General features: G+C 42.2%; 1 protein-coding gene across 1 annotated transcript in view; it reads left to right on the forward strand.

Moving 5' to 3' along the window:
• Positions 1 to 542: 542 nt before the first annotated feature.
• Positions 543 to 24,262, forward strand: part of RCOR1 (REST corepressor 1) — a 114,599-nt gene continuing 90,879 nt past the window's right edge. Inside the window, exons 1-2 of the mRNA XM_059915047.1 lie at positions 543 to 1,078; positions 1,162 to 1,221. Of these exons, the coding sequence (XP_059771030.1) occupies positions 781 to 1,078; positions 1,162 to 1,221 (358 nt within the window). The 5' untranslated portion in view covers positions 543 to 780. The remainder of the gene's footprint in view (positions 1,079 to 1,161; positions 1,222 to 24,262) is intronic.

Genomic DNA, 24,262 nt, shown 5'->3' on the forward strand with positions numbered 1-24,262 from the left:
TAACCCATTCAAACTGTGAGATGTAATCCTCCGCGCGAGGGGGAAAGTAGTCCCAACCTTGCATTCAATTTCTGTTCTCGTGTCGCGTATATTTTACTTTTTGAAACCGATGGGATCCTCAGTGGAGCCCTTCGGGGAACGTGGGGGCAGAGGCCGCGGGGGGTGCGCGCAGGTGAAGGGGGGGGGCCGGCAGAAGGAGGGGGGCGGGGAGGACAGCTAACTCCTCGCTATTGCCTAGAGAGATGGATCATGGGGCGTAGAGAGATTGCAAACCTCAAACCACGTACAGCGGGCGATACGCGTCAACCGAACCTGACCAACGGAAGCCCGGAGCCTCCCCCTCCCCGCTCTCCCCGCCCCGGCCCCTTGGACAGACGGGTACGCGGAGCCAACCTGGCTGCCGCTCGCCGTCCAAGTCCCACAAGAGCCAATGGGAGCACGCCGGGGGCGGAGCCACCCCGCGCCGGGTTGGGCTGCGCGCGGCTTCCCCCGCTCGCCCAGGCCCCGCCCCCCTCCCCTCCCGCTCGCTGCTCCTGGAGTAGTTAGTGCCAGTGAAGTGCGGGCGGCGATGAGAGCGAAAGTTGCGCTCGGCTCGGCGCTGGGGGCTTGAAGCGGCTCCGCTCTCCGCCCGCTAGGGCCGCCCCAGCCCCAACTCGCGCCCGCGAGCTCCGGCCGCGCCCGCCCGCCTCCGCGCCCGCTCTCACCCCCTCCCCCGGCCCGGCGCCCCCTCCTCAGGAGCCGCGGGTCCCCGCCACTTTCGCCCGGCCCGGGCCCCCGCCGATGCCGGCCATGGTGGAGAAGGGCCCCGAGGTCTCAGGGAAGCGGAGAGGGAGGAACAACGCGGCCAACGCGGCTGCCTCGGCCGCCGCCGCCTCGGCCGCCGCCTCGGCCGCCTCCGCCGCCGCCGCCGCCTCCTCGGCCGCCGCCGCCTCCTCGGCCACCGCCGCCTCCGCCTCGGCCGCCGCCGCCCCCAATAATGGGCAGAATAAAAGTTTGGCGGCGGCGGCGCCCAATGGCAACAGCAGCAGCAACTCCTGGGAGGAAGGCAGCTCGGGCTCGTCCAGCGACGAGGAGCACGGTAGGTGGCAGCCGCCCGCGCCGCCCCCGCCCGCTCGCCCGCTCGCCCGCCCGCCCGCTGACCTCCTCTCTGCTTCCCCGCAGGTGGCGGCGGCATGCGGGTCGGACCCCAGTACCAGGCGGTGGTGCCCGACTTCGACCCCGGTGAGTGGTGCCCCGGCCCGGCCGGCCGGCAACCCGAGGGGGCGGACGGCCTCGGACAACTTTCTTTTTGCCTGTGTGGGTCCTGCTGTCCGCGGGGAGACACCCGCGCAAGGGTGTCCTGCCGTCGTGCCTGCCCCCGGGGAGGCCCCGGTCGCCGCGGCGGGTCGGATTGGAGGCGGCGGCGCTCGGCCACACCTGGCCACCTGGGCCGGGGGCTCCGGCGTCCCCGGGTCCGCACGAGCCGCGCCGGGGCCGGGCAGGGGCGGCCGCGCCGGCGAGTTAGCGTCCTGCGAGCGCCCGGGCTTGGGACGTCCTCGGACCCATTTCTCCCCCTGCGGAAGGTTGCCCCGCGTGCCCTTTCCTCGTCCTGCCGGCCCCTGGGCTCCTGCCTGCCCCCGACTCCCCTCCCGTCCTGAGATCTCCCAAAACCAGTTAATAAAGAAGTGTGCTTCCCAGAGGGCGCCTGCCCGGGGAGGAGAGACTGGCTGGTGGCAGTTTGATTTTAGGACCTATTTGTAAATGTGTGTGTATTTCCTCCCGCCCCGCCCCCCCCACTTTTTTTTTTTTTTAAGGAACGGGTTGTGAAAGATTAGAACCTTCAGAAGCTTTAGCCTAACAAATGATGTCCGCCTCCAAGAAATCCCTGCCCCCTAGCTTGGAACATTTGCTACTCTTGCTGCTCTTCTGTGTGGAAGCAGATTTAAAGTACCAGAAAAATCCAATCAGACAAAGGAATTCGTCAGTGAGATTCTAGCCTGTCTCCGTATAAGATTATCTTTAAAAGGTTGTTGGCATGGAAAATGTTTGAAAGGACGTGGGTTTTCTTTCAGAAATAAAACTCAAAAGAGAAAGAACCTTGTGGAACTGGAGTTAACAGTCCGCCTGGTTGGAGGGCTTTAGAACTGAAGGTTCTCTATGTAGGTTATACCACGAGTTTGAGAAGATAAATGCATAAATGCTTTTCCTTGGAAACAAGACTGCAGAAAATTGCAAGGATCTAGCCCTTGAAAAAGGCGATTGCTCTTAAGGTGTTATTTAGGTATGAAACTCTGGGTGTTGTTTGAAGTGAAAATACATAGGGATCCCTGAGTGAGCTCTTGGGCACTCTGGAAATAAATGACCTTTCCCGTATTTGTCTTCTACATTTTGGTCTGTTGATGATTTAAATCTCTTAAAGTATATGTAGTCTACCGCCCAGGTTTGTATTCCTTTTAACTTATGTTAGTCTTTCTGATAGTTTCCCCTTCCCCCCGCGTCTTCCTTTTTTGGTAGTCACTTCTCATTTATAAGAGTGACAGGATGGAACTCCGAGACAAGGCTTTTTCTCTTCTGTGCATGCCTTCTCCATTCCATGGTTGGCCACCAGGGGAAGCATACTGTTTTTTGGTTACAGTTGACCCTATCTTCATTTTGTAGGTCAAGTCCATCTTTGTTTTAATACACAGAACATAAAGCAAAGCTTGTCACCAAGTTTCCCCCACATATTAAAAAAAATCAACTTGTATATATCTTTTAGTTTTAGTAAATTGGTCAGTTTTTTGGAACATTTTGTTTATATTCGTTTTGAAAGCTTTATTTAAATATGTTGGATGTGACTAAAGAAAAGGGCATATTTGATGGCGACAGCAAGAATTAGAATTCTGACATTCTTCTAAATATTGATGTCTAGCTCAGCATTGTTAGGAATGAGCCTGATTTCTTTGGAGTTGTTCTCTTTGAAACAGCACATGTAATAGGATCATATTTTGAGCTGTCCTTGCAGTTTTCATGGAATAGATGCAAGCATAAATTTGCTAGAGACCTGCCATTCTAAAAAGTAAAACACTATAAATGTTTTGCTGCATGGTCTTACTGCCAGTTGATTGGGTCTTGGCATTAACATTTCCTATTTTGTGTTTGTTTTAATCTGGAAAGGAATCTAACTGGTATGAAATAATTTGAAACCCTGTTTTGCCAATCTGAGCAGTGGGACGAATTCCTAGGTATGGCTGGAAATTGTAGGACTTTACTGTTTCCTAGTGATTTATTTTTTTAGGTGTCTTTTCATTTAACTTAAAACCTAAGGGACGGGGCTTCCCTGGTGGCGCAGTGGTTAAGAATCCGCCTGCCAATGCAGGGGACGTGGGTTCGAGCCCTGGTCCGGGAAGATCCCACATGCTGTGGAGTAGCTAAGCCCGTGCACCGCAACTACTGAGCCTGTGCTCTAGAGCCTGTGAGCCACAACTACTGAAGCCCTCGCGCCTAGAGCCTGTGCTCTGCAACAAGAGAAGCCGCTGCAATGAGGAGCCGGTGCACTGCAACGAAGACCCAATGCAGCCAAAAATATAATTAATTAATTAATTAATTTTAAAAAATCTAAGAGACGGGGAGACTTCCATTTTGGAATAGAAATGATACACCAGTTTTGTTTCATGGCAAAAAAAGTTTTTTTCGGTCTTTAGATTTAAGACAGTTTCCTTCCATGAGTACAAGTTAGGAATAATATGGAATTGAGATTGTGATTGTTACTGGTTTTTTTTTTCCCTACCTGGGTTTTGAATATTTGTTTATTTATTTATTTATTTTTACAAATTTGAACAGACCGGTAAGTGTGAAACTCATCAGGAAACTGCTTTTTCAAAAAACTATCTCTGTAAAGATGTATGAGTGGAAGAAGTTGATTTTAATTTGTTTTAAGGTCAGATTTTATTTACCCACAGTATCCCAACTTGACCCTATTTAGCTTTAAAAGTGAATGGTTGAAACTAGATCCACCTGATACTCCCTGTATAGCCCAAGGAAGATTCCTTTCTGTCATCCCTCACAAGTAGTGAGTGAAGTGGGTAGAGCACTGCTGTCCTAAAATGCTGATTCAGTTCTTATTATCTAATTAAGACCTAAACTGGATCACTGGATCAGAACTTGGTAGTTAAAATAACATCTGTGTTTATAATGATGGAACAAGTTTTATCAGTTAGATTTAAAAACAAGACCAGAATGCAGTTCCATATCTTTAACTTAGTCTTTGTTCTCATGTGGGGTCCAGACTATCTTTCCATACTCAGTGCTGTAGTGTATGCTGAGTTGTCTTTGGTTTCTTTTATTTATTTTTATTTTTTATTTTTTTAAAAATTTATTTATTTTTGGCTGTGTTGGGTCTTCGTTGCTGCATGCAGGCTTTCTTCAGTTGCGGTGAGTGGGGGCTATTCATTGCGGTGACTTCTCGTTGTGGAGCACGGGCTACATCTAGGCGCACAGGCTTCTGTAGTTGCAGCATGCGGGCTCAGTAGTTGTGGCGCACAGGTTTAGTTGCCCCACGGCGTGTGAGATCTTCCTGGACCAGGGCTCGAACCCGTGTCCCCTGCATTGGCAGGTGGATTCTTAACCACTGTACCACCAGGGAAGTCCCAGCATGTGTTATTACTGTCAACTTCTATCTGTGCTGGTTTTCAGTATCACAGTTCACTAATAGTAAAACTAAGACTCTTACAGAAGAGGAAATGTTAATGGTAAATATTTTTGAGGTAATAGCCCTTTAAACATGCACCCTGTATTTGGAACATTGAATCCAGTATATTTAATCAGATTAGAAAATTTGTGGTTGTCATTGGCTCAACTGTCACTTCAGAGTTGACTTGTATTAATAAAATGTGTTATGCTTTAATGTGGAATAATTTTTCTGAACAGGGTGTCTTGACCTGCTTTTCATTTCTTCTTACGGGTGGTTCTATGTTCCTCTTTGAACACATTATTTGCTATGCTTTAGTTTCATTGTAAAAATCAATTTTAAACATACCGCAAAATTCATAAGTTACAGTGAATGCTTTGTGATGTAGACGTGCTTTGAGGTAGTGTTTACCCAAATGAGAGGTCAGGGCGATGCTGAATCCTGCGAGTGATCACCTTCATGATGTAGTGAAGTAGGAGACACTTGAGCTGGTTGTCGGGAGGTTGAATGCCCTGTCTCTGTGGTTAAGAAGGTGGTTTAAGGTCGAACTGGTCATTTTATCTCAGGAGCCTCCGTTTCCTCCATTATGAATCAGGGTTCTTTCCCTCACTTGTGGCGTGTGATTATGTCAGTTACAATCATCTTTTTAATTTCCGGCTTCTTTCAGAAGGAGCATAGAGTAGACTGTGAGAGCTTGGGCTATGAGAATTGTCAAACCCAAGTTCAGATCTTGGCAGTGCCTCTTGACAACTGTGTGTTGCCCCTGGGCAAGTTACTTTATTTTTGCTTTCATCTGTGAAGTAGAGGTAGTGGAACTTCTTCCTCAAGAGAAGAAATTAACTGAGCTAATACATGTAAAATGTCCAGCGCAGTGCTTGACACACAGTGAGTGTTAAGTAAACGTTGTCTGCTATCTTATTCTAATTATCATTTGTGGGACTTCAGTTGCCAAGCAGTGGTCCCCGCATTGCCTGCTTTACTGCAGAGGTAAGACTGAATTATAATGAAGCTGTAGATTTGAATGTGAATCATGCACTGAGATATTTGAAGATGATTACCTTTAAGTTACCTGCTGCAACTTAGGTAAATATTCTTTCCTGGAAGAGGGAGAACTAGTCCAATACATTTATATAGCAGAAAAGTACACTGAGATCCAGAGAGAATAGGTAAACCTGCTCAGATCAAGTTTCTGGATAGTACAAAAGAAACCTTGAATCCATCCCTGGACCAAAGTGTGAAGTACACATTAACTGTGTTCTGCGTTAGGGAGTTTTTGCTCTAAACCTTCAAGTTCTTGTCTTTGAGAGTTAATGTTTTCGAGGTGAGGTTCTTCTGCCACAATGTTCCCTTCCGTGGGTGATGAGTGTGATTCAAAGGTTAGCTGGTTGAGGCTGATCAGAGCAGAGTTGTTTTAAAAGCAGTGTTGAAAGTCATTGGTACTGAAGAAATTTAGGCTTACTCTTAAAAAGCTGTTTTCCTTGGTGTTATAAAGTTCTGTGGGGCAATTTAGTTGCGACTAACTTCTTAGTCTTTGGAGATGAAACATTAAAGTCTATCCAAGTTACTGTATTCTCCCCCAGTTTATTTTACTTTTTATATTTTACTCTCTGCTATATAGATTGTTGTAATTTAGCCCTCACTTTCTTCTGAGCTTTTCTTTAGAGGTTCCATGCATAATGTAAAAGTAAGAAATAAGGCTTGTATTGGTTTTTATATTTAAAACAGAACTGGAAATCCCTTTTGTGGAGGGAATCTCTGTAGCAGCACAGTAAAAGTCTGAATAAGGTAGGAATTGGGGATTGAATGCTGATTCAGTGATTTGGAGTGAGTTAATTCCTACAGCTTTAAATAGCAATTATGGAAAATATTTGTGACCCTAGAAATGATAAGGGATAATAGTTGTAATTTAACAATTTCTTCTGTTTTGTGTTATGGAAATTCTTCGAATACATATATCTGTCTTCTGGTTGAGTTTTATGTTTTCTGTTGTTGATTTAAAAAAAAAGTGTTTAAAAAATAGAATGGTGTAAGGTGACAAAAGGTGTTTTGCTAAAATGTTTGAGACAAATAGTTTAAAATAACATTAAAATGTCATTTAAATGAAATGTTGACAGTAAAGCCTAAAACTCCTATTTTTTTCAAATTAGTCAAATTCTTTAAAGATGGTGATCTTAGTAAAAATCACAGTTAGACATAATTCTTTGAAATTTCTGGATTTTCCCTTCCTTGGAGAAACGAGAGAGAGAATTGTAGTGTCTGCCCAGTGCAGCCTTCCTGTGTTCTAGATGAGGAAAGTAAGGCCTGTCGAGACAAAGTGACTTGTATTTGTCTTTCAGTCATTAAACGTATCTCCAGGTAGACTTGAGGCCAATGAAGCCAAACTTAAAACTCTTACTGTTTTAGAGCATTGTTACTGCATACAATAATTGGGAACGGTAATACCGGTGCATGATTTTAGAACCAGGAGTAAGAGTTAAATTTCTAAAATTGAAGTGATTAGATAGTGATTAGATGTTGGAATGTCTTTGCAAATTATCATAAGGTAGGATAGAATTGTAAAGATAGAGTTATTTTAAAAACCCATTCAAATAAAAAAGAAAATGATATTTACAGTTACCTGCCCACCACTGTGATTAAACACTGCTGATATTAGGACATACTTGCTTCAGGTGCAGGTAGAGGCTAATTCTTCCGCTCCTGCCTTCACTAATTGGAAGTTGATTTTTGTTATCCCTGTGATAGTTTGCATCCTCTATGAAGCAGATGCCAAGATAGAACTGGTCGTGCAAGAGTGTCATAGTGGGGCTTCCCTGGTGGCACAGTGGTTAAGAATCTGCCTGCCAGTGCACGGGACACAGGTTCGAGCCCTTGTCTGGGAAGATCCCACATGCCGTGGAGCAACTAAGCCCGGGCGCCTCAACTACTGAGCCTGTGCCCTAGAGCCCACGAGCCACAACTACTGAGCCCAAGTGCCACAACTACTGAAGCGCACGTGCCTAGAGCCCATGCTCTGAAACAAAGAGAAGCCACTGCAATGAAAAGCCTGCGCACTGCAAGGAAGCTTGCCACAACCAGAGAAAAGCCAGCGCGTAGCAATGAAGACCCAACACAGCCAAAAATAAAATAAATAAAATAAAAATAAATAAATTTATTAAAAAAAAAAGTGTCATAGTGGTAAATGCCTGGGATGATAGAGAGGAGAGGAAGAAGGTTAGGTGGCAAAGCCTTCAGAATGGGTGCAGGTGTGACACCTGTGAAGGAAAACAGAAGGAAGGACGATTGACGATTGGATCCCGGAGCCGAAGACTGCAGTGCAGCCGGAGGACAGGGTGTCTGTTAGAGCGCGTTGGGCAGGAAAGGGCCCGCCCTAGAATGCCGGCTGTGTTCAGTCCTTGGCCTGGCGTTGGTACGAATGCTGCAGTGGACCCCAAAGGTGCTGGGCAGCTGGGGCTGTCAGCTAATTACACTTCTCTCAGCTCTTTCTCTCTTGAAGGGAGATCTGAGTGGCACACTCTCAAGGCCGGCAGAGTGCCCATGTGTGTTTTTGTACTTCAATACGTACTTATGTGTGAAAAGCAATATGTTTTGTTATTGTCAAAGTCTTTTTGTAAATGGAATTATTTGTGCATATTCATTTGCTTTGGTGTTTTCCAGACAAGTACATTGCCACTAACAGGCACAGAAAATTCCTTTCCTTCACCCAATTTTCACTAAGGTGTTAGGTTTATTAACTTTTTGCAGTACTGTCTTTTTGTGGTTTATGTTGGCATTTTTCTAAATTACTGGTGAGGTTAAGTGTGCTTTTATATGTTTTTTTGGCTACTTGGTTTCCTTCTGTGAGTATATCTTTTGCTCTTTTTCTGTAGGGTGTACTTTTTCTTACTGATTTGTGGGAGTTCTTTATATATTTGGATACTGATCCTTTATTAGGGTTACATATGTAGAGTTTTTTGTTTTCTCTCTAGTATGGGGGTTGATTGAGTTTCTTTTCAGGAAGGAATAAAAATATATCCCTGGTTGGATATGTTTCTGCTCAGAGACTGGACTTGGTACATAGCTCCTATAATAATTGTCACTAGGACTCCTGGTTTCTAAGATGAATGTCACTGAGAATTGACACATCTTTTTTCGTTATGTTTCAACTTTATTCAGTTCATTTGGTGTACTAGTTATTAACCGATTGACCTAAATTTCAGTACCAGATGACTTGAAAAGCTCTGATTTAATTTCTGTCCAGCATCTAGTTATAACAGCATACTAGTTAGAGGTTAAAGTTACAGCTTTAGTTTCCATGATGGTCAGTTTCCTATAACAGGTTAACGTGCTGTGGAGTAAAACCAAATTCCGCTGTCTTATGGGTTTGTCACTGATTATAAGGGAGTGGGCGAGTGTGTGGCTAGGGGGGTGCAGCTTATCATCACTCATAGAAGATCCTTGAAGGAACGATCTGTCAGTGCCAGGTTAGTGTAGTGCTGGCTGTGTGCCAGACTGGTTTGAACACTTTATACCTATTAATGATTTAACACAACAATCACAGCAGTCATACCAGATAAAGTTGTTATCACCGTTTTCCATATGAGGAAACGGAGGCATGGAGAGGCTTATTGTTATGGTTCAACCTGGTAACTTGCCCAAGGTAACCCATTCTAAGGTGCCAGCCGTTGTCGGAAGCACCATTATTTTATATGTCACTAAGAAAGGAAAAACACCAACATCCCATTAAGTGTAAGTTGCTGTCCGATTCCAATCTAGTGTATTTCAGGGAGAGCCAGCCAGAAATCCTCTTTAAGAAAAAAGTCTTAGGAGCAATACTTTATTGGATCAATTGCTTAGTCGTTTCCATGTGGTCCCAGGTATTGTGGAGTTTTATGTTTAGGGTTGCCAGAGCCTGCTTCATGTCCAATTACATTCCTCCGCTTCCTGGCAGTGAAAACACAAATGAAATGGGAGGTATCTGGCTTGGTTGACTAGGGCAAATTGGAATGAGTTGCTTTACTCCATGTATGTGGAAATAGTCATTTTTAGAGTGTAAAATACAATTGTTTTTTGAGGGGAGTGATTTCTTGCGATTGGATGACATAAGGTTACAATGGACCCTGTTATGTTGGTTACCCTTTAGTTTAACAGTTGAGTATAACATTTAAATATCTATCCCCCCCATATGTTTTTCTACAGATTCGCACTGAACTTGAGCTGTGGAATGAATTTAAGAACCAGGTCTTAATAAAGTGTGAAAAGATACACAAATTAAAATATCTAAGAGAGCATTTTAAAAAAACCCCTTGGTTTCACCTGTACAGCTATCTGGTTAGTATTGTTCAACAACTAATTTTCCTCCCTTGCATATTATTCCCATCCTTCCTCCCCCATCAAAAAAACAAAAACCAAACTAACCCTGTCCTGCCTCCCAAAAAATCCCCAAAGTATATATTTCTTGGTGTTATTAGTGAATTGTATTCTATTTTTCAAAGACCAGAGTATACTTAAAGAAAATTGTAAGCTTTATTCTGTTTGTGAAGTTTGCCATGTTTGATTTGATCATAGTGTAAGTTAACTAAGGACTAGTTTTTGTCTGCCCAGAACCCCAAGGTTTGCCTTGTACTTATACCGAGGGTACTTGGGTGAGTCTCTGCTCCTGAAGTTTGGCTGTGGTTATCCTTTTCAGCAGTTTCATCTAGTGACCAAGAAATACTACCTGATGGCCCTATTTATGCCTGAAAAGGTTAATTAAAATTTTGGGCATCGGTTAAACATTCTATTCACTTAAACTGTGCTGTTTTACACACATACATACTCTTACTGAAGATTGCAGATCCTGCTTTACTGACATAGAAGCTTCTGGGCTTGGGCTAGTTCTGCTTTCAGACTTAGTGTGGATATAGGGCGATCAGGATGGTAAGAAGAGTAGGGTAAGTACTTGGCTAGTCTGGTCTTACTCGGTTCCATAAAGTCTTCGTGGTGTCATGTGCTTCTGCTTTCTTAGTTTTTTGAGCCACCAATTCGGTTTAAATATCTAAAGGTTTCTCTTCTCACTTGATGTAGCTGAATGTGATTCTGCATTTAATAAGAACATTTGTGTGCACTGACTGACTTACCTTGAATAGGCATTTTGTAATGGACAGTTGATAATTAAGCACCAAGTTTAGTTAAAAAATGGAAACCCAAGGGAAAAAAATGAGCTTTAAAGTTGCATTTAAAAGCTGGTTTTCCCTGTTTTCTGTGCCTTTTTAGTAATGAATTTGTATGAATTAGAGATACACATCTTAGATGCAGTCTTAAAAATTTATTTTTATCAAGGTGAATTTCATATGACATAAAATTAACCATTTTAAAGTGAAGAATTCAGTGGCATTTAGTACATTTGCATTGTGTGCACCCACCACCCACACCATCTAGTTCCAAAGTGTTTTCATCACCCCAAGAGAAAACTTCATCTCCCTTAAGCATCTACTTCCCCTTTCCCACTCTCCCCCTCCCCCTGTCACTGATGGCAGCAAGCACACAGAGGGTGCTGTGAGGCATGGTGTCGCGGGGTCACCTGACTCTGGGGTGGAGGAGGGGCATTGAAGAAACCAGGAAGAAGTTTCAGGTGAAGTGGTCCTTTGAGCCAAGCCTTAAAAATAGGGGTTTTTCTGTGTCTGATTTTATGATGTTCATTAATTTAAAAATTAATAATATATATAAGCTGTAAATGTTAAAAGCTTATTTTGAAAATGCTAATCTTTCTTAAGAATTTCAATCTAGATTTTCTTTTAAATTGTCTTGAGCTGTGCTGTCCAGTAATATAGCCACTAGTGATCTATAATTATTTAAATTTAAATTTATTAAAATCAAATAAAATTAAAAATTCAGTTCTGTCACACTAGCTACATTTCAAGTATGTAGCTATTGGCTGCTGTATTGGATGGCGCCAAGTAGGACATTTCCATTATCCCAGAAAGTGCTGTTGGACAGCACTGATCTAGAGGTTCTGATGAAATCTTTGTTCTTTTTAATTTTTATAATTAGTTCAGTAGTTTTGCCTCTTTAATCAAGGTGCATGATGAAATGTGATATTGGAACAGCCGATAAATATTATGATGGCTGTGTACTGAATTCCTCTAGTGGAGTATTTGTTAAAATATTGCTATTAATGTATTCAAAATAGGCTTCTTGAGAAAGCAAGTAAAAATTGAAAGCTTGGAGAGGTTTGTTTTTTGAGGTGGTTATTTAGTACCTAATTAAACCAAAAGGATAATTAAATGATTAAGACATATGGCTATATTGAAGATAAATATAGGACTTAAAAAATTAACAATATGAAGGCTCAGCCTTTTTTTTTTTTTAAGGGATCTTTATTTATTTATTTATGGCTGCGTTGGGTCTTCCTTGCTGCGCGGGCTTTCTTTAGTTGTGGCGAGTGGGGGCTACTCTTCATTGCGGTGCGCGGGCTTCTCATTGCAGTGGCTTCTCTTGTTGCGGAGCATGGGCTCTAGGCACGCAGGCTTCAGTAGTTGCGGCATGTGAGCTCAGTAGTTGTGGGGCACGGGCTTCAGTAGTTGTGGTATGAGGGCTCAGTAATTGTGGCTCTTGGGCTCTATAGCGCAGGCTCAGCAGTTGTGGCGCATGGGCTTAGTTGCTCTGCGGCATGTGGGATCCTCCTGGACCAGGGCTCGAACCTGTGTCCCCCGCATTGGCAGGTGGATTCTTAGCTACTTTGCCACCAGGGAAGCCCAGAAAAGGTTAGGTTTTTAAAACAGCTTTATTGAGGTTTAATTGATGTAAAGTAAACTATACATATTTACACATACACAGGTGTGCATATATTAGGCTGTTTGAAGTCCCACTGCTTACTGATGCTCTGGTCAGTCTTTTTCTTTCTTTTTTTTTAATAAATTTATTTATTTTATTTATTTTTGGTTGCGTAGGGTCTTTGTTGCTGTACATGGGCTTTCTCTAGTTGCAGCGAGCGGGGGCTACTCTTCGCTGCAGTGTGCAGGCTTCTCATTGTGGTGGCTTCTCTTGTTGCGGAGCACAGGCTCTAGGCATGCGGGCTTCAGTAGTTGTGGCGCGTGGGCTCAGTAGTTGTGGCTCGCGGGCTCTAGAGCTCAGGCTCAGTAGTTGTGGCGCACGGGCTTAGTTGCTCCGCAGCATGAGGGATCTTCCCGGGCCAGGGCTCGAACACGTGTCGCCTGCATTGGCAGGCAGGTTCTTAACCACTGCACCGCCAGGGAAGCCCCTCTCTTTCATTTTGACTGCTTTCTATTGCTATATCTTTAAGTTTGCCAGTCTTTTCTTTTGCAGCATCTGATGTGCTGTTAATACATGTATTTTTTTCATCTTCCAGGTTTCATATCTAGAAGTTTGATTTGGGTCTTTTAAAAAATTTTTCATTTTTTTATTGAAGTACAGTTGACTAACAGTGTTGTGATAGTTTCAGGTGTGATATGGGCTTTTTTAATGTATCTCAGGTCTCCCGAGCATACTCAGCCTTGCCTCAAACTTCTCAAACACTTTGCAATACAGTTGTAGTTGTTTTAATGCCCTGGTCTACTAATTCTCCCACCCATCTCATTTCTGAGTTGGTGTCAACTGATTGATTTTTTTCCTCTTTATGGGTTGTCTTTTCCTGTTTCTTTACTTGTTTGGTAATTTTTGTTTGGATGCCAGACATTATGAATTTTACTTTGGATGCTGGGTATCTTTATATTCCTATAAATATTCTTGCGCTTTGTTCTGGAACATGGTTAAGTTCCTTAGACATGGTTTGTTCATTTCAGATCTTGCTTTTAAGCTTTGTTAGGTGGGATCAGAGCAGCATTTAGTCTAGGGCTAATAATTTCCCACTACTGAGCCAAAACCCTTCTGAGTACTTACTCTACCCAATAGTCCTTTAATTCTGAGGTTTTCCACTCTGGCTGTTGGGAATAGGCACTCTTCTTGGCCCTGTGTGAGCCTCATGGATTATTCTTTTTATTCTTTTGAGTAGTTCTTTATCCAGAAACCTCAAGTATTTTCTTCACAGGCATGTGCTGATCAGTACTATGCTGAATACTCAAGCAGGAGATCTCTGGAGTTCTCCTTCTGTGCAGCTCTCTCTTTTCTGGTATCCTGCCCTACAAACTCTAGCTGCCCTGGCTTCCTTGGCCTAAGCTTGCCTCCTAAACTTGGGGAGATTGCCTGACTTTCCCTGGGTTCTCTCTCCCTGTGCTGCCAGTTGGAAACTCTCTCCAGGCAATAAACCGGGGCAGTTGTAGGATTTACTTCGTTCGTTTCCTATCTCTCAGGGATCGTTGTACTCTGTTGCTTGGTGTCCAGTGTCTTGAAGACTATTGCTTTGTACATTCGTTTTTAGTTCATAATGACAGGGTAAATCTGGTTCATGTCACCCCACCTTGGCTGGAAGCAGAAGTCTAGATTTTTTAAAAAAGAAAAGTAGAGGAATTGGTTATATTTCCTTTTTTAAAGAAAACATTAGTACACATTTACATGTCGTCTTTTACCCCTAATCTATTTCGTTTCTTCTTTTAGCTGTTAGGGCTTTTTTTTTTTTTTAATTGAAATATCGTTAATGTACAATGTTATGTTAGTTTCAGGTATACTACATAATGATTTGACGTTTGCACACATTATGAAATGACCACCAGGATAAGTCTAGTAACCATCTGTCCCCATACAAAGTTATTACAATATTATTGACCATATTCCTTATGCTATATATTACATCCCCATGACTGGAGGTTTGTACCTCTCAATCCCTGTCACCTGTTTCACCCACCCGCCCCCCACCCCATCCCTTCTGGCAACCAGAGTGTACTGCCTGTGTTTTCTTCTAGGAGTTGTATGGTTTCAGGTCTTACATTTAAGTCTTTAATCCATTTTGAGTTTATTTTTGTATGTGGTGTGAGAAAGTGGTCCAGTTTTATTCTTTTGCATGTAGCTGTCTGATTTTTCCAACACCATTTATTGAAGAGGCTGTCTTTTCCCTATTGCATATTCTTGTCTCCTTTGTTGTGGATTAATTGATTGTATAAATGTAGGCTTATTTCTGGGCTCTCTATTCTGTTCCATTTATCTATGTCCCTGTTTTGGGGCCAGTACCATACTCTTTTGTTTACTGTAGCTTTGTAATGTAGTTTGAAATCAGGGAACATGATAACCCTCAGCTTTGTTGTTTTTTCTGCAAATTGCTTTGGCTTGTTGTGGCTTTTAAACTTTTAAGTTTGGGTTTTATGTTCATGGAAGCATTCTGTAAATAGAATAATAATGCTTTTAGAAACCAGAATATCAAATTTTATGTTTTCATATAGCCACTATTCATTTCAGTGTTCATGATAGAGTGCTTAGTCTGCCTACTCATTGAAATCTGATGATTCTAGCCAGAATTTTCCAAAGCAGGATTTTTTTTTTTTGAGTTCACTATTCTTTATAAAATATATTATTTAAAAATTATTCGTTCTGATTAAGAACTAATACTTTTTCAGAGAAAAGTATAATTTAGGAAATATCTCATTCTTGGACTGTCTTAGACTTCCATCTTGCTGAGATTTAATAAGTATTTGTGTGTGTGTGTTCCTTTTGAAGCACTTCTTACAGAATTTTTATTGTTTCCTAGTCATTTTTGGCTCGATGCCTTTTAGATTTTGAACATCTGGCGCTTTCATATGCCATATATTGATCCTCCTAAACTGAATGAGGGTTTTATATAACTGATGAACTATCATTTTGAGTCCTTGCTGGTGTTCTGCTTGCTTGGCAACGGGTCAGTTTCCATGGCATTGCCATTTTTGTACAGTATTGTTAGTGGAGCAGAGAGGTTGGGGGTGGGCATGCAGGCCCCTCACCCTGCTAAAGCAGGGTAGAAGCTGGAGTAGCTGAGCTTTTATTTAGTTTTGCGTTTTAAGTTTCTAGATAATTTTTAAAGTAAGAGTTGTATTGCTGTAAAAAAGTTTTGAAACCACACTTTCTATCTTATTAAGATCAAGTAGCAGTAGCAAAGTGAAAGTGTTGATACCAAGGATTTGAAGTTTAAGTTCTACAGACTTTAATGCAGTTAAGACAAAGCTAATAATCATTAGGCATTCTAAAAGCATGCAACTTTTGCCTCAATTAGACACATTCATTGGTGGACTGTGTTTAACTGTGAAGGAAAAAACCAATTTAAGAACATGTATGAAATTGGAATTATGCTCTGGAAAAAGTAAGATGAGATGTAATTAGGTGTTTTTTAGTTTTAGCTTTTCAGCAGTGTAATTCCCCTCTGACACATCTATTGTCTTGCTTTCTACACATTGCACTTTTGTACATACTTTTAGGAACTCGTGTGAGAAATGGACTCCTTTTACTTCTGGTGGTCTAAGAACACTAATTTTTCTCTCTGTTACAGGATTTTGCACTTATGTAGTTTTCCTAAACATTAATGAGTTTGCTTTTTTGCTTATGAAGAATTTGAACATGTGGAAAACAATAGAAATATTAATGAGTCCTGTATGTCTGGCAACCAGATTTAATAATTGTAAGTTTTTTTTAAATTACTTTTTGCATTTTTAAATTTTTGGCTGCATTGGGTCTTCGTTGCCGCATGCGGGCTTTCTCTAGCTGCATCGAACGGGGGCTACTCTTTGTTGCGGTGCGCAGGCTTCTCATTGCGGTGGCTTCTCTTGTTGCGGAGCACGGGCTCTAGGCGCGCGGGCTTCAGTAGTTGTGGCACGTGGGCTCAGTAGTTGTGGTGCACGGGCTTAGTTGCTCCGCGGCATGTGGGATCTTCCTGGACCAGGGCTCAAACCCGTGTCCCCTGCATTGGCAGGCAGATTCTTAACCAGTGTGCCACCAGGGAAGTCCCTATAATTGTAAGATTTTTGTCATCTTTGCTTTAGCAAAAAAAAACTTTTTTGGCTAAAGTTTAGTAAATTTGCTTTTCCACATTACAGAAAATGAAGTTGTATATTAGACTTATTTATTGAATACTTACTATATCCAGTAGTCATAAAATGCCTCGTCTGGTGTATGTGAGTGCCGTGTGATAAAGTATGCCTGTGCTCCGACAGCCTGGGGGCATGGCGGGACGAGGTGAGGTGGCTGCAATTGGATGTGGAAGGGAGGGCTTTCCCGAGGTGACCCTTAGGTAGGTCTTGAAGGGCATATGAAGGGAAGCTCTCCAGGCTGAGGGATCCATATGTTTAGATCCTGTGGGTAGAGAGGATGTGACATTTTTGAGGAAGTTTGATATAATTGAGGCTTGGGGAGGTAATCAGGAAAGTGGTGGAAGGTGAGACTATAGAGGTAGGCACATGACAGATCACAAGGGCCTTGTGTGCCAAGCTAAGGAGCTTATTTTATTTTTAAATAATAGCTTTACTAAGATACAATTCACACACCATAAAATTCACTCTCTTAAGTGTACAGTTTGGCAGTTTTTAGTATATTCACAGAGTTGTACAACCGTTACCACTGTCTAATTTCGTTTTCATTACCCCCAAAGAAACCCTCTACTTACTAGCAGTCATCCTCTATTTGGAATTTATTTTAAATGTCATTTAAATGTTTTTATTTATTTTATTTTATTTATTTTTTGGCCATGCCGTGTGGCTTGTGGGATCTCAGTTCCCTGACCAGGGATTGAACCTGGGCCACAGCAGTGAAAGTGCGGAGTCCTAACCGCTAGGCCACCAGGGGACTCCCTATTTTTTTTTTTTAATTTTTATTTATTTTATTTATTTTTTGGCTGCGTTGGGTCTTTGTTGCTGCACGCGGGCTTTCTCTAGTTGTGGCGAGCGGGGGGCTACTCTTCGTTGCGGTGCACGGGCTTCTCATTGAGGTGGCTTCTCTTGTTGCGGAGCATGGGCTCCAGGCGCGTGGGCTTTAGTAGTTGTGGCTCGTGGGCTCTAGAGCGCAGGCTCAGTAGTTGTGGCGTACGGGCTTAGTTGCTCTGTGGCATGTGGGATCTTCCCGGACCAGGGCTCGAACCAGTGTCCCATGCATTGGCAAGCGGATTCTTAACCACTGCGCCACCAGGGAAGCCCCCTATTTTATCTTAATTAAAGTATAATTGATTTACAATATTGTGTTAGTTTCAGGTGTACAGCATAGTGATTCAGTATTTTTACACATTATACTACATTGTAAGTTGTTACAAGATAATGGGTATAATGCCTTGTGCTATACAGTAACTCCTGTTGCTTATCTATTTTATATATAGTATTTTGTATCTGTTAATTGCATACCTCTAATTTTTCCCTCCCTCCTTCCCTCTCCCCTTTGGTAACCATGAGTTTGTTTTCTATATCTCTGAGTCTGTTTCTGTTTTTCATATACATTCATTTGTATTATTTTTTCGATTCCTTATGTAGGTGATATTATAGTGTTTGTCTTTCTCTGTCTGATTTATTTCAGTAAGCATAATATTATCTAGGTCCATCATGTTGCCGCAAATGGCAGTATTTCATTCTTTATGGCTGAGTAATATTCCTTTGTGTGTGTGTGTGTGTGTGTGTGTGTGTGTGTGTGTGTGTGTGACATCTTCTTAATCATATTGTCTGTTGATGGGCAGTTGGGTTGCTTCCAAGTCTTGACTATTGTAAATAGTGCTTCTAGGAACACTGGGTGCATTTTTTTTTTTTTTTCATGTATCTTTTTGAATTAGTGTTTTCTGTGCTTTTGGAGATATACCCTGGAGTGGAATTGCTAAATCATGCGGTGGTTCTATTTTTAGTTTTTTAAGGACCCTCCATACTGTTTTCCATAGTGGCTGCACCAATTTACATTCCCACCAGCAGTGCACCAGGGTTCCCTTTTCTCTGCACCCTCTCCAGCATTTGTTGTTTGTAGACTTTTTGTTGATGATCATTCTGACTGGTGTGAGGAGTTACCTCACTGTGGTTTTGATTTGCATTTCTTCAATAATTAGTGATGTTGAGCATCTTTTCATGTGCCTGTTGGGCATCTGTATGCCTTCTTTGGAAAAATGTCTATTCAGGTCTTCTGCCCATTTTTTGATTGGGTTTGTTTTTTTTGATACTGAGTTGTATGAGATGTTTGTATATTTTGGATATTAACCCCTTGTTGGTCGCATCACTTGCAGATATTTTCTCCCATTCTGTAGGTTCTTGTTTCGTTTTTTCAATGGTTCCCTTTGCTCTGCAAAACTAAGTGATTTTTAATAACCACTTGTCAGTGGTTCCCATTGCTGTGCAAAATTAAACGAGCTTTAATAACCATTTAAGACTTACGTCTGTTAAAAATAACACATTCATGTTTGTGTTATGGAAGCAATAGTGTAATATTCTTGTGAAATACTACCTGTCATACTGACCATGCGTTTTAAAGCTACACTGCCCCACTTAGAGTCATTGCTCTTCATTGAGCAAGGCTGGAGAGTTCGAAGCCACAGAGTGCTGTGAACGTGCAGTTTGGAAAGATCATTGGTTGTTGTGAGGAGGAGAGCTTGTGGGAATGAATTAACGGAAGGTAGAGAAGACCACTTATTTATTTAGAAACTTGTAAGTGAGCACGTGCTGTGTGCCAGACACTGTTGTGGGCACTGTGAACAGACCTGGCATCCCGGCGCTCACGGAGTCAAGTTCTGGTGAGGGGATGCCGTGAGGGTCGGAGGGAAATGAGGATGTGTTGGAAAGCTCTTAAGCGGTTACAGTAGACAGACTGCAATGGTAGATTTAATGTGGGGCACAAGGAGGCGACGACAACTCCTAGGATTTTGGCTTAAGTGACTTGGTGATTGGTGGTGCCATCCGCTGAATAGGGGATGTAGCAGTTTTGAGGTTGAGATACCCGCACATAATAATTCAGGCAACATTTATGGAGAATTATCATGGACTCTTCTCCCATCTCTCCTCTAAGTTGCGTCCACCTTGTCTGTCTTCCTCTTGTACCTTGTTACTTACTTCTGTCATAGCACTTCTCTATCTTTAGGTAAGTATTAGCTTCTTTGTCTTCGCCACTGCCCATTGAGGGTGGGAACTGCCTATATCATTTCCGTATCCCTGCCTACAGACCATCTCTGCTAGCTTGGAGAATATGATTGCTTCTTATTTGCCGCCACTGCAGCTGTCCTCCTATAAGCCATCATCATCTATAACTTTAATTACTGAGGTTGCCTTCTAGTAAGCCTTCTGCTTCCACATGTTAAAATGTAAGTCAGTATGTTTCTCTACTGCTCAGAACCTCACAGTGGCCCGTGTTTGACTTAGGGTAAAAGTGAAAGACTTCACAACGGCCTTACAAGACCTACTTAGTCTGGTTCTTGTATTACTTTTATGACTTTTATCTCCTTTGCTTCTTACAAATCTTTGCTTAATGTTACCTTCTCAATGAGGCGTGTCTTGACCTACCTACCTATCCATCTGTAAGTATGTTATCCCTAAAATACAGATAGTCTAGCGTCATAGTGTGTTCTTTCAACTATGTGATATTCTGGAAAAAGCAAAACTACATAGACAGTAAAAAGATCAGTGGTTGCCAGAGGTTAGAGGAGGAGGAGGAATGATTAGGCTGAACACAGAGGATTTTTAGGGCAGGGAAAATACTCTAGGATACCATAGTAATGGATACATGTCATTATACGTTTGTCCAAACTCATAGAATGTACACCACCAAAAATGAACCCTAGTGTGCTATGGACTTTGTGTGATTATGATGTGTCAACATAGGTTCATCAGTGGTAACAAATGCCCCACTCTGGTGGGGATGTTGATAATGGGAGAAGCTATTCATATGTAGGGGCAGAAAGTATATGGGAAATCTCTGTATCTTCCTCTTGATTTTGCTATAAACTTAGTACTGCTCTAAAACAATTAAGTCTTTAAATATAAAAAACAACAATAACAATAACAACAAAAAATCTAACCACAGATAGCACAATTAAATAAAATTAATATTTGTTCCTTAGTATAATTAAATCTCCAGTCGTCTCTTTTTAAGTAGTTGTTTAGATCAGCATTCAAACATGATGCACATGTTGCATTAAAAAAATAGGTTTATTGGGACTTCCCTGGTGGCGCAGTGGTTAGGAATCCTCCTGCCAATGCAGGGGACACAGGTTTGAGCCCTGGTCTGGAAAGATCCCACATGCCACGGAGCAACCAAGCCCATGCGCCTGTGAGCCACAGCTACTGAAACCCACGTGCCACAACTATTGAAGCCCGAGTGCCTAGAGCCTGTGCTCTACAACGAGAGAAGCTGCCGCAATGAGAAGCCTGCACACTGCAACAAAGAGTAGCCCCTGCTCGCAGCAATGAAGACCCAACACAGCCAAAAATAAATAAATAAATAAATTTATTTTAAAAAAAAAAGCTTTATTGGGACTCCCCTCGTGGTCCAGTGGTTAAGACTCCGAGTTCCCAATGCAGGGGGCCTGGGTTCGATCCCTGGTCGGGGAACTAGATCCCACACGCATGCCACAACTGAGAAAGTCCACATGCCACAACTAAGACCCTGCACACTGTAACTAAGATCCCATGTGCTGCAACTAAGACCTAGTACAGCCAAAATAAATTGATAAATAAAATATTAAAAAATAGCTTTATTGAGGTATAATTGACATTTAATAAACTGTCATATTTAAAGTGTACAGTTTGATTAGTTTTTTTTTTAAATAAATTTATTTATTTATTTTGGGCTGCATTGGGTCTTCGTTGCTGCGTGCAGGCTTTCTCTAGTTGCAGTGAGCGGGGGCTACTCTTCATTGTGATGTGCGGACTTCTCATTGCAGTAGCTTCTCTTGTTGCAGCACATGGGCTCTAGGCGCGCGGACTTCAGTAGTTGTGGCGCACGGGCTTAGTTGCTCCGTGGCATGTGGGGATCTTCCCGGACCAGGGCTTGAACCTGTGTTCCCTGCATTGGCAGGTGGATTCTTAACCACTGCACCACCAGGGAAGTCCCAGTTTGATTAGTTTTGATGTATGTATACACCTGTGAAATTATCACCACAATCAAGATACTGAATATATTCATCACCCCCCACCCCCAGATTTCCTCATGCCTCTTTGTGATTCCTCCTACCTTCCCCTCCTCCCCCAAGCAACCACTGATTTGCTTTCTGTCACTGTAGATTAGTTTGCATTTTCTAGAGTTTTATATAATTGGAATCTGAAATTATGTACTATCTTGTCTGGCTTCTTTCAGCATAATTAATTTGAGACTCATCCACATTGTTGCTTGTATCATTTGATTCTTCTTTTTTATTGCTCAGTAGTATTACCTTGTATGGATACAACAGAATTTTTTTTATTCATTCACCTCTTGATGGACATTTGAGTTATTTCCATTGTTTGGCTATGACAAATAAAGCTGCTGTGAATAATATTTGTGTACAAGTCTGTGTGTGAACATATATTTCCTTCTCTTGTGGGTAAATGCTCAGGAATGGAATCATATAGTAGTTGTATACTTAATTTTTTTAAGAAACTGCAGACTTTCCCAAAGTGGTTTTATAATTTTACATTCTTACCAGCAGTGTATGAGAGTTCCAGTTGCTCCACAACCTTACTAACACGTGGTATGGTCAGTCTTTTCAATTTTAGACATTCTAATATGTGTGTAGTGGTATCATATTGTGGTTTTAACTTACATTTGCCTACTGACAAATGATATTGAACACTTTAAAAATATGCTTATTTGTCATCCCCATAGCTGCTTATAAAGGTTCACGTCACTCTCCTGGCTCCATGGCCTGGAAGCTCTCTCAACGCAAGAAGCTGGGATAGCAGTAGGGCTCATCTCCTTTGTTTCCTGTTTTTCTTTTTTTGGGGGCTGTGTGGGCTCTTCATTGCGGGCTTCTATCTAGTTACGGCAAGCGGGCTTCTCGGCTTCTCTCTCATTGTGGTGCAGAGGTTTAGCATGCGGGATCTTAGTTCTCGCACCAGGGATCAAACCCGCGTCCCCTACATTGGAAGGTGGATTCTTAACCACTGGACCACCAGGGAAGTCCCTTGTTTCCCATCTTTCAAGGATCAGTGATGTGCGTTGTCTGGAAGACCATTGTTTCTCATATTTTGTTTGTTTGTGTGGATTTTTCAGGGAGGAGGGTAAATCTGGTCTCTGCTACTCCCATCTTGGCCAAAAGCACACACATAAATCTTAATATATAGATTTTCCTGTCTTTGTTTTTGATTTCTCTCGTAATTTAGTTGTAGAAAACCACTAGATTGTCTGGTTGAGTTTCCCTCATTCTGGATTTTCTGATTGCGTTCCTGTACTGTTTTTAACATGTTCCTTTATCCTTTATATTTTCTGTAAACTGGTGGTTAAATTTAGAGGATTGATCAATTTCTGATTAAAATTATTTTGGGCAAGAATAATTCAGAGGAGATATTTTGACCATCCTATTTAAATGAAAACCTCCATTGCACTCCCGTCCCCCTTATCCTGGTATACTGTTTCTTATTTTCATAGCACCTACTAACTTTATATAAATGTACATATTTGTTTAATATCTGTTCTAAAACTTAAACTCTGTAAAGGCACAGGTTTTTGTTTATGCTGTATTCCCAGAGTCTAGAACATTGTTCAGCACATAGTTGGCACAAAGTAAAAATCTTTTGAACAAATAAATGAATGAAATACAAAGGCACAGAACTGGTGAACTCTCATTACCCTCATTACCACTCGTAGAAAAGTAGCATTTTCTTTTGTTAGAATAATTGTGCTTAACAACACTATTAAAGACAATGTAAAATCTTCTGGAACTCGGGCAGTTAGGAACTCCAGAGGTGGATTTTTGAGGAGGGCTGTGTAACCAGCTCTACTTCTTCCTCTGAGAATAACCCTCCTTTTGGTAGCTACCAGAGATTTATTGGCTCTTTAAAATCCAAGCTCAGAGTCGCAGCCTTTTTCAGGGGATCAAGAAAGTGTTCCTCTGCTCAGAGTGAGACTGCTACTCTGCCAGCCTAGCGGCTTCAACAGAAGTTGAGAGGAAGCCCCAGAACTTCAGATGTTCCTGGCGAGATCCTCACCCCACCTTCCCCTCCCTCAGCACTCCTAGCTTCTCTGTTGCTCTCTGCCATTGGTATTGATCTCATTATGTGCTTTTTTCTTTTCTTTTTCTTTTTGGCCGTGCAGCGTGGCTTGTGGGATCTCAGTTCCCGGACCAGGGATCAAACCTGGGCCATGGTGTGAAAGCCTGGAATCCTAACCACTAGGCCACCAGGGGAGTCCCGTATGTGCTTTTTTCTTGGTGATCAGTCACCAAGAAGGCCAGGATTCCTAGGTCATCCCCTCGTTCTATAGGCTTTAATCTCTAAGACACTGTACATTTTTTTTCTGATCGCATCTCACACCCCTGACCTTCTCTTGACACTTTTATACTGAGCCTTCTGAAACTCAGGGTACATCAGCAGAATCCCCCTAATCCTCAATTTCTTTTGTGAATGTCTCTCACATTCTTGTTCTTACTGCAAATTCGTTGTCTCCTGCTGGCACTATTTTCCCTGCAGCCCTTTCACGTGGTACTTGCCTTTTCCCCTACATTCCTCATATCACTGTGCCTGGAAGTGGGATGTCTTCCTTGTTCTGTATTGTCACTTCTGTACCATTTTTTTTCTCTTCCATAGAAACACCCACAGTGAATATGATGTCATCAGGTTATACCACTCACTACTGCTTTTTGCTGCCTCTCCAAAG

This window comes from Balaenoptera ricei, chromosome 2, assembly GCF_028023285.1.
Source record: "Balaenoptera ricei isolate mBalRic1 chromosome 2, mBalRic1.hap2, whole genome shotgun sequence".
In the NCBI taxonomy this organism is placed as follows: Eukaryota; Metazoa; Chordata; class Mammalia; order Artiodactyla; family Balaenopteridae; genus Balaenoptera; species Balaenoptera ricei.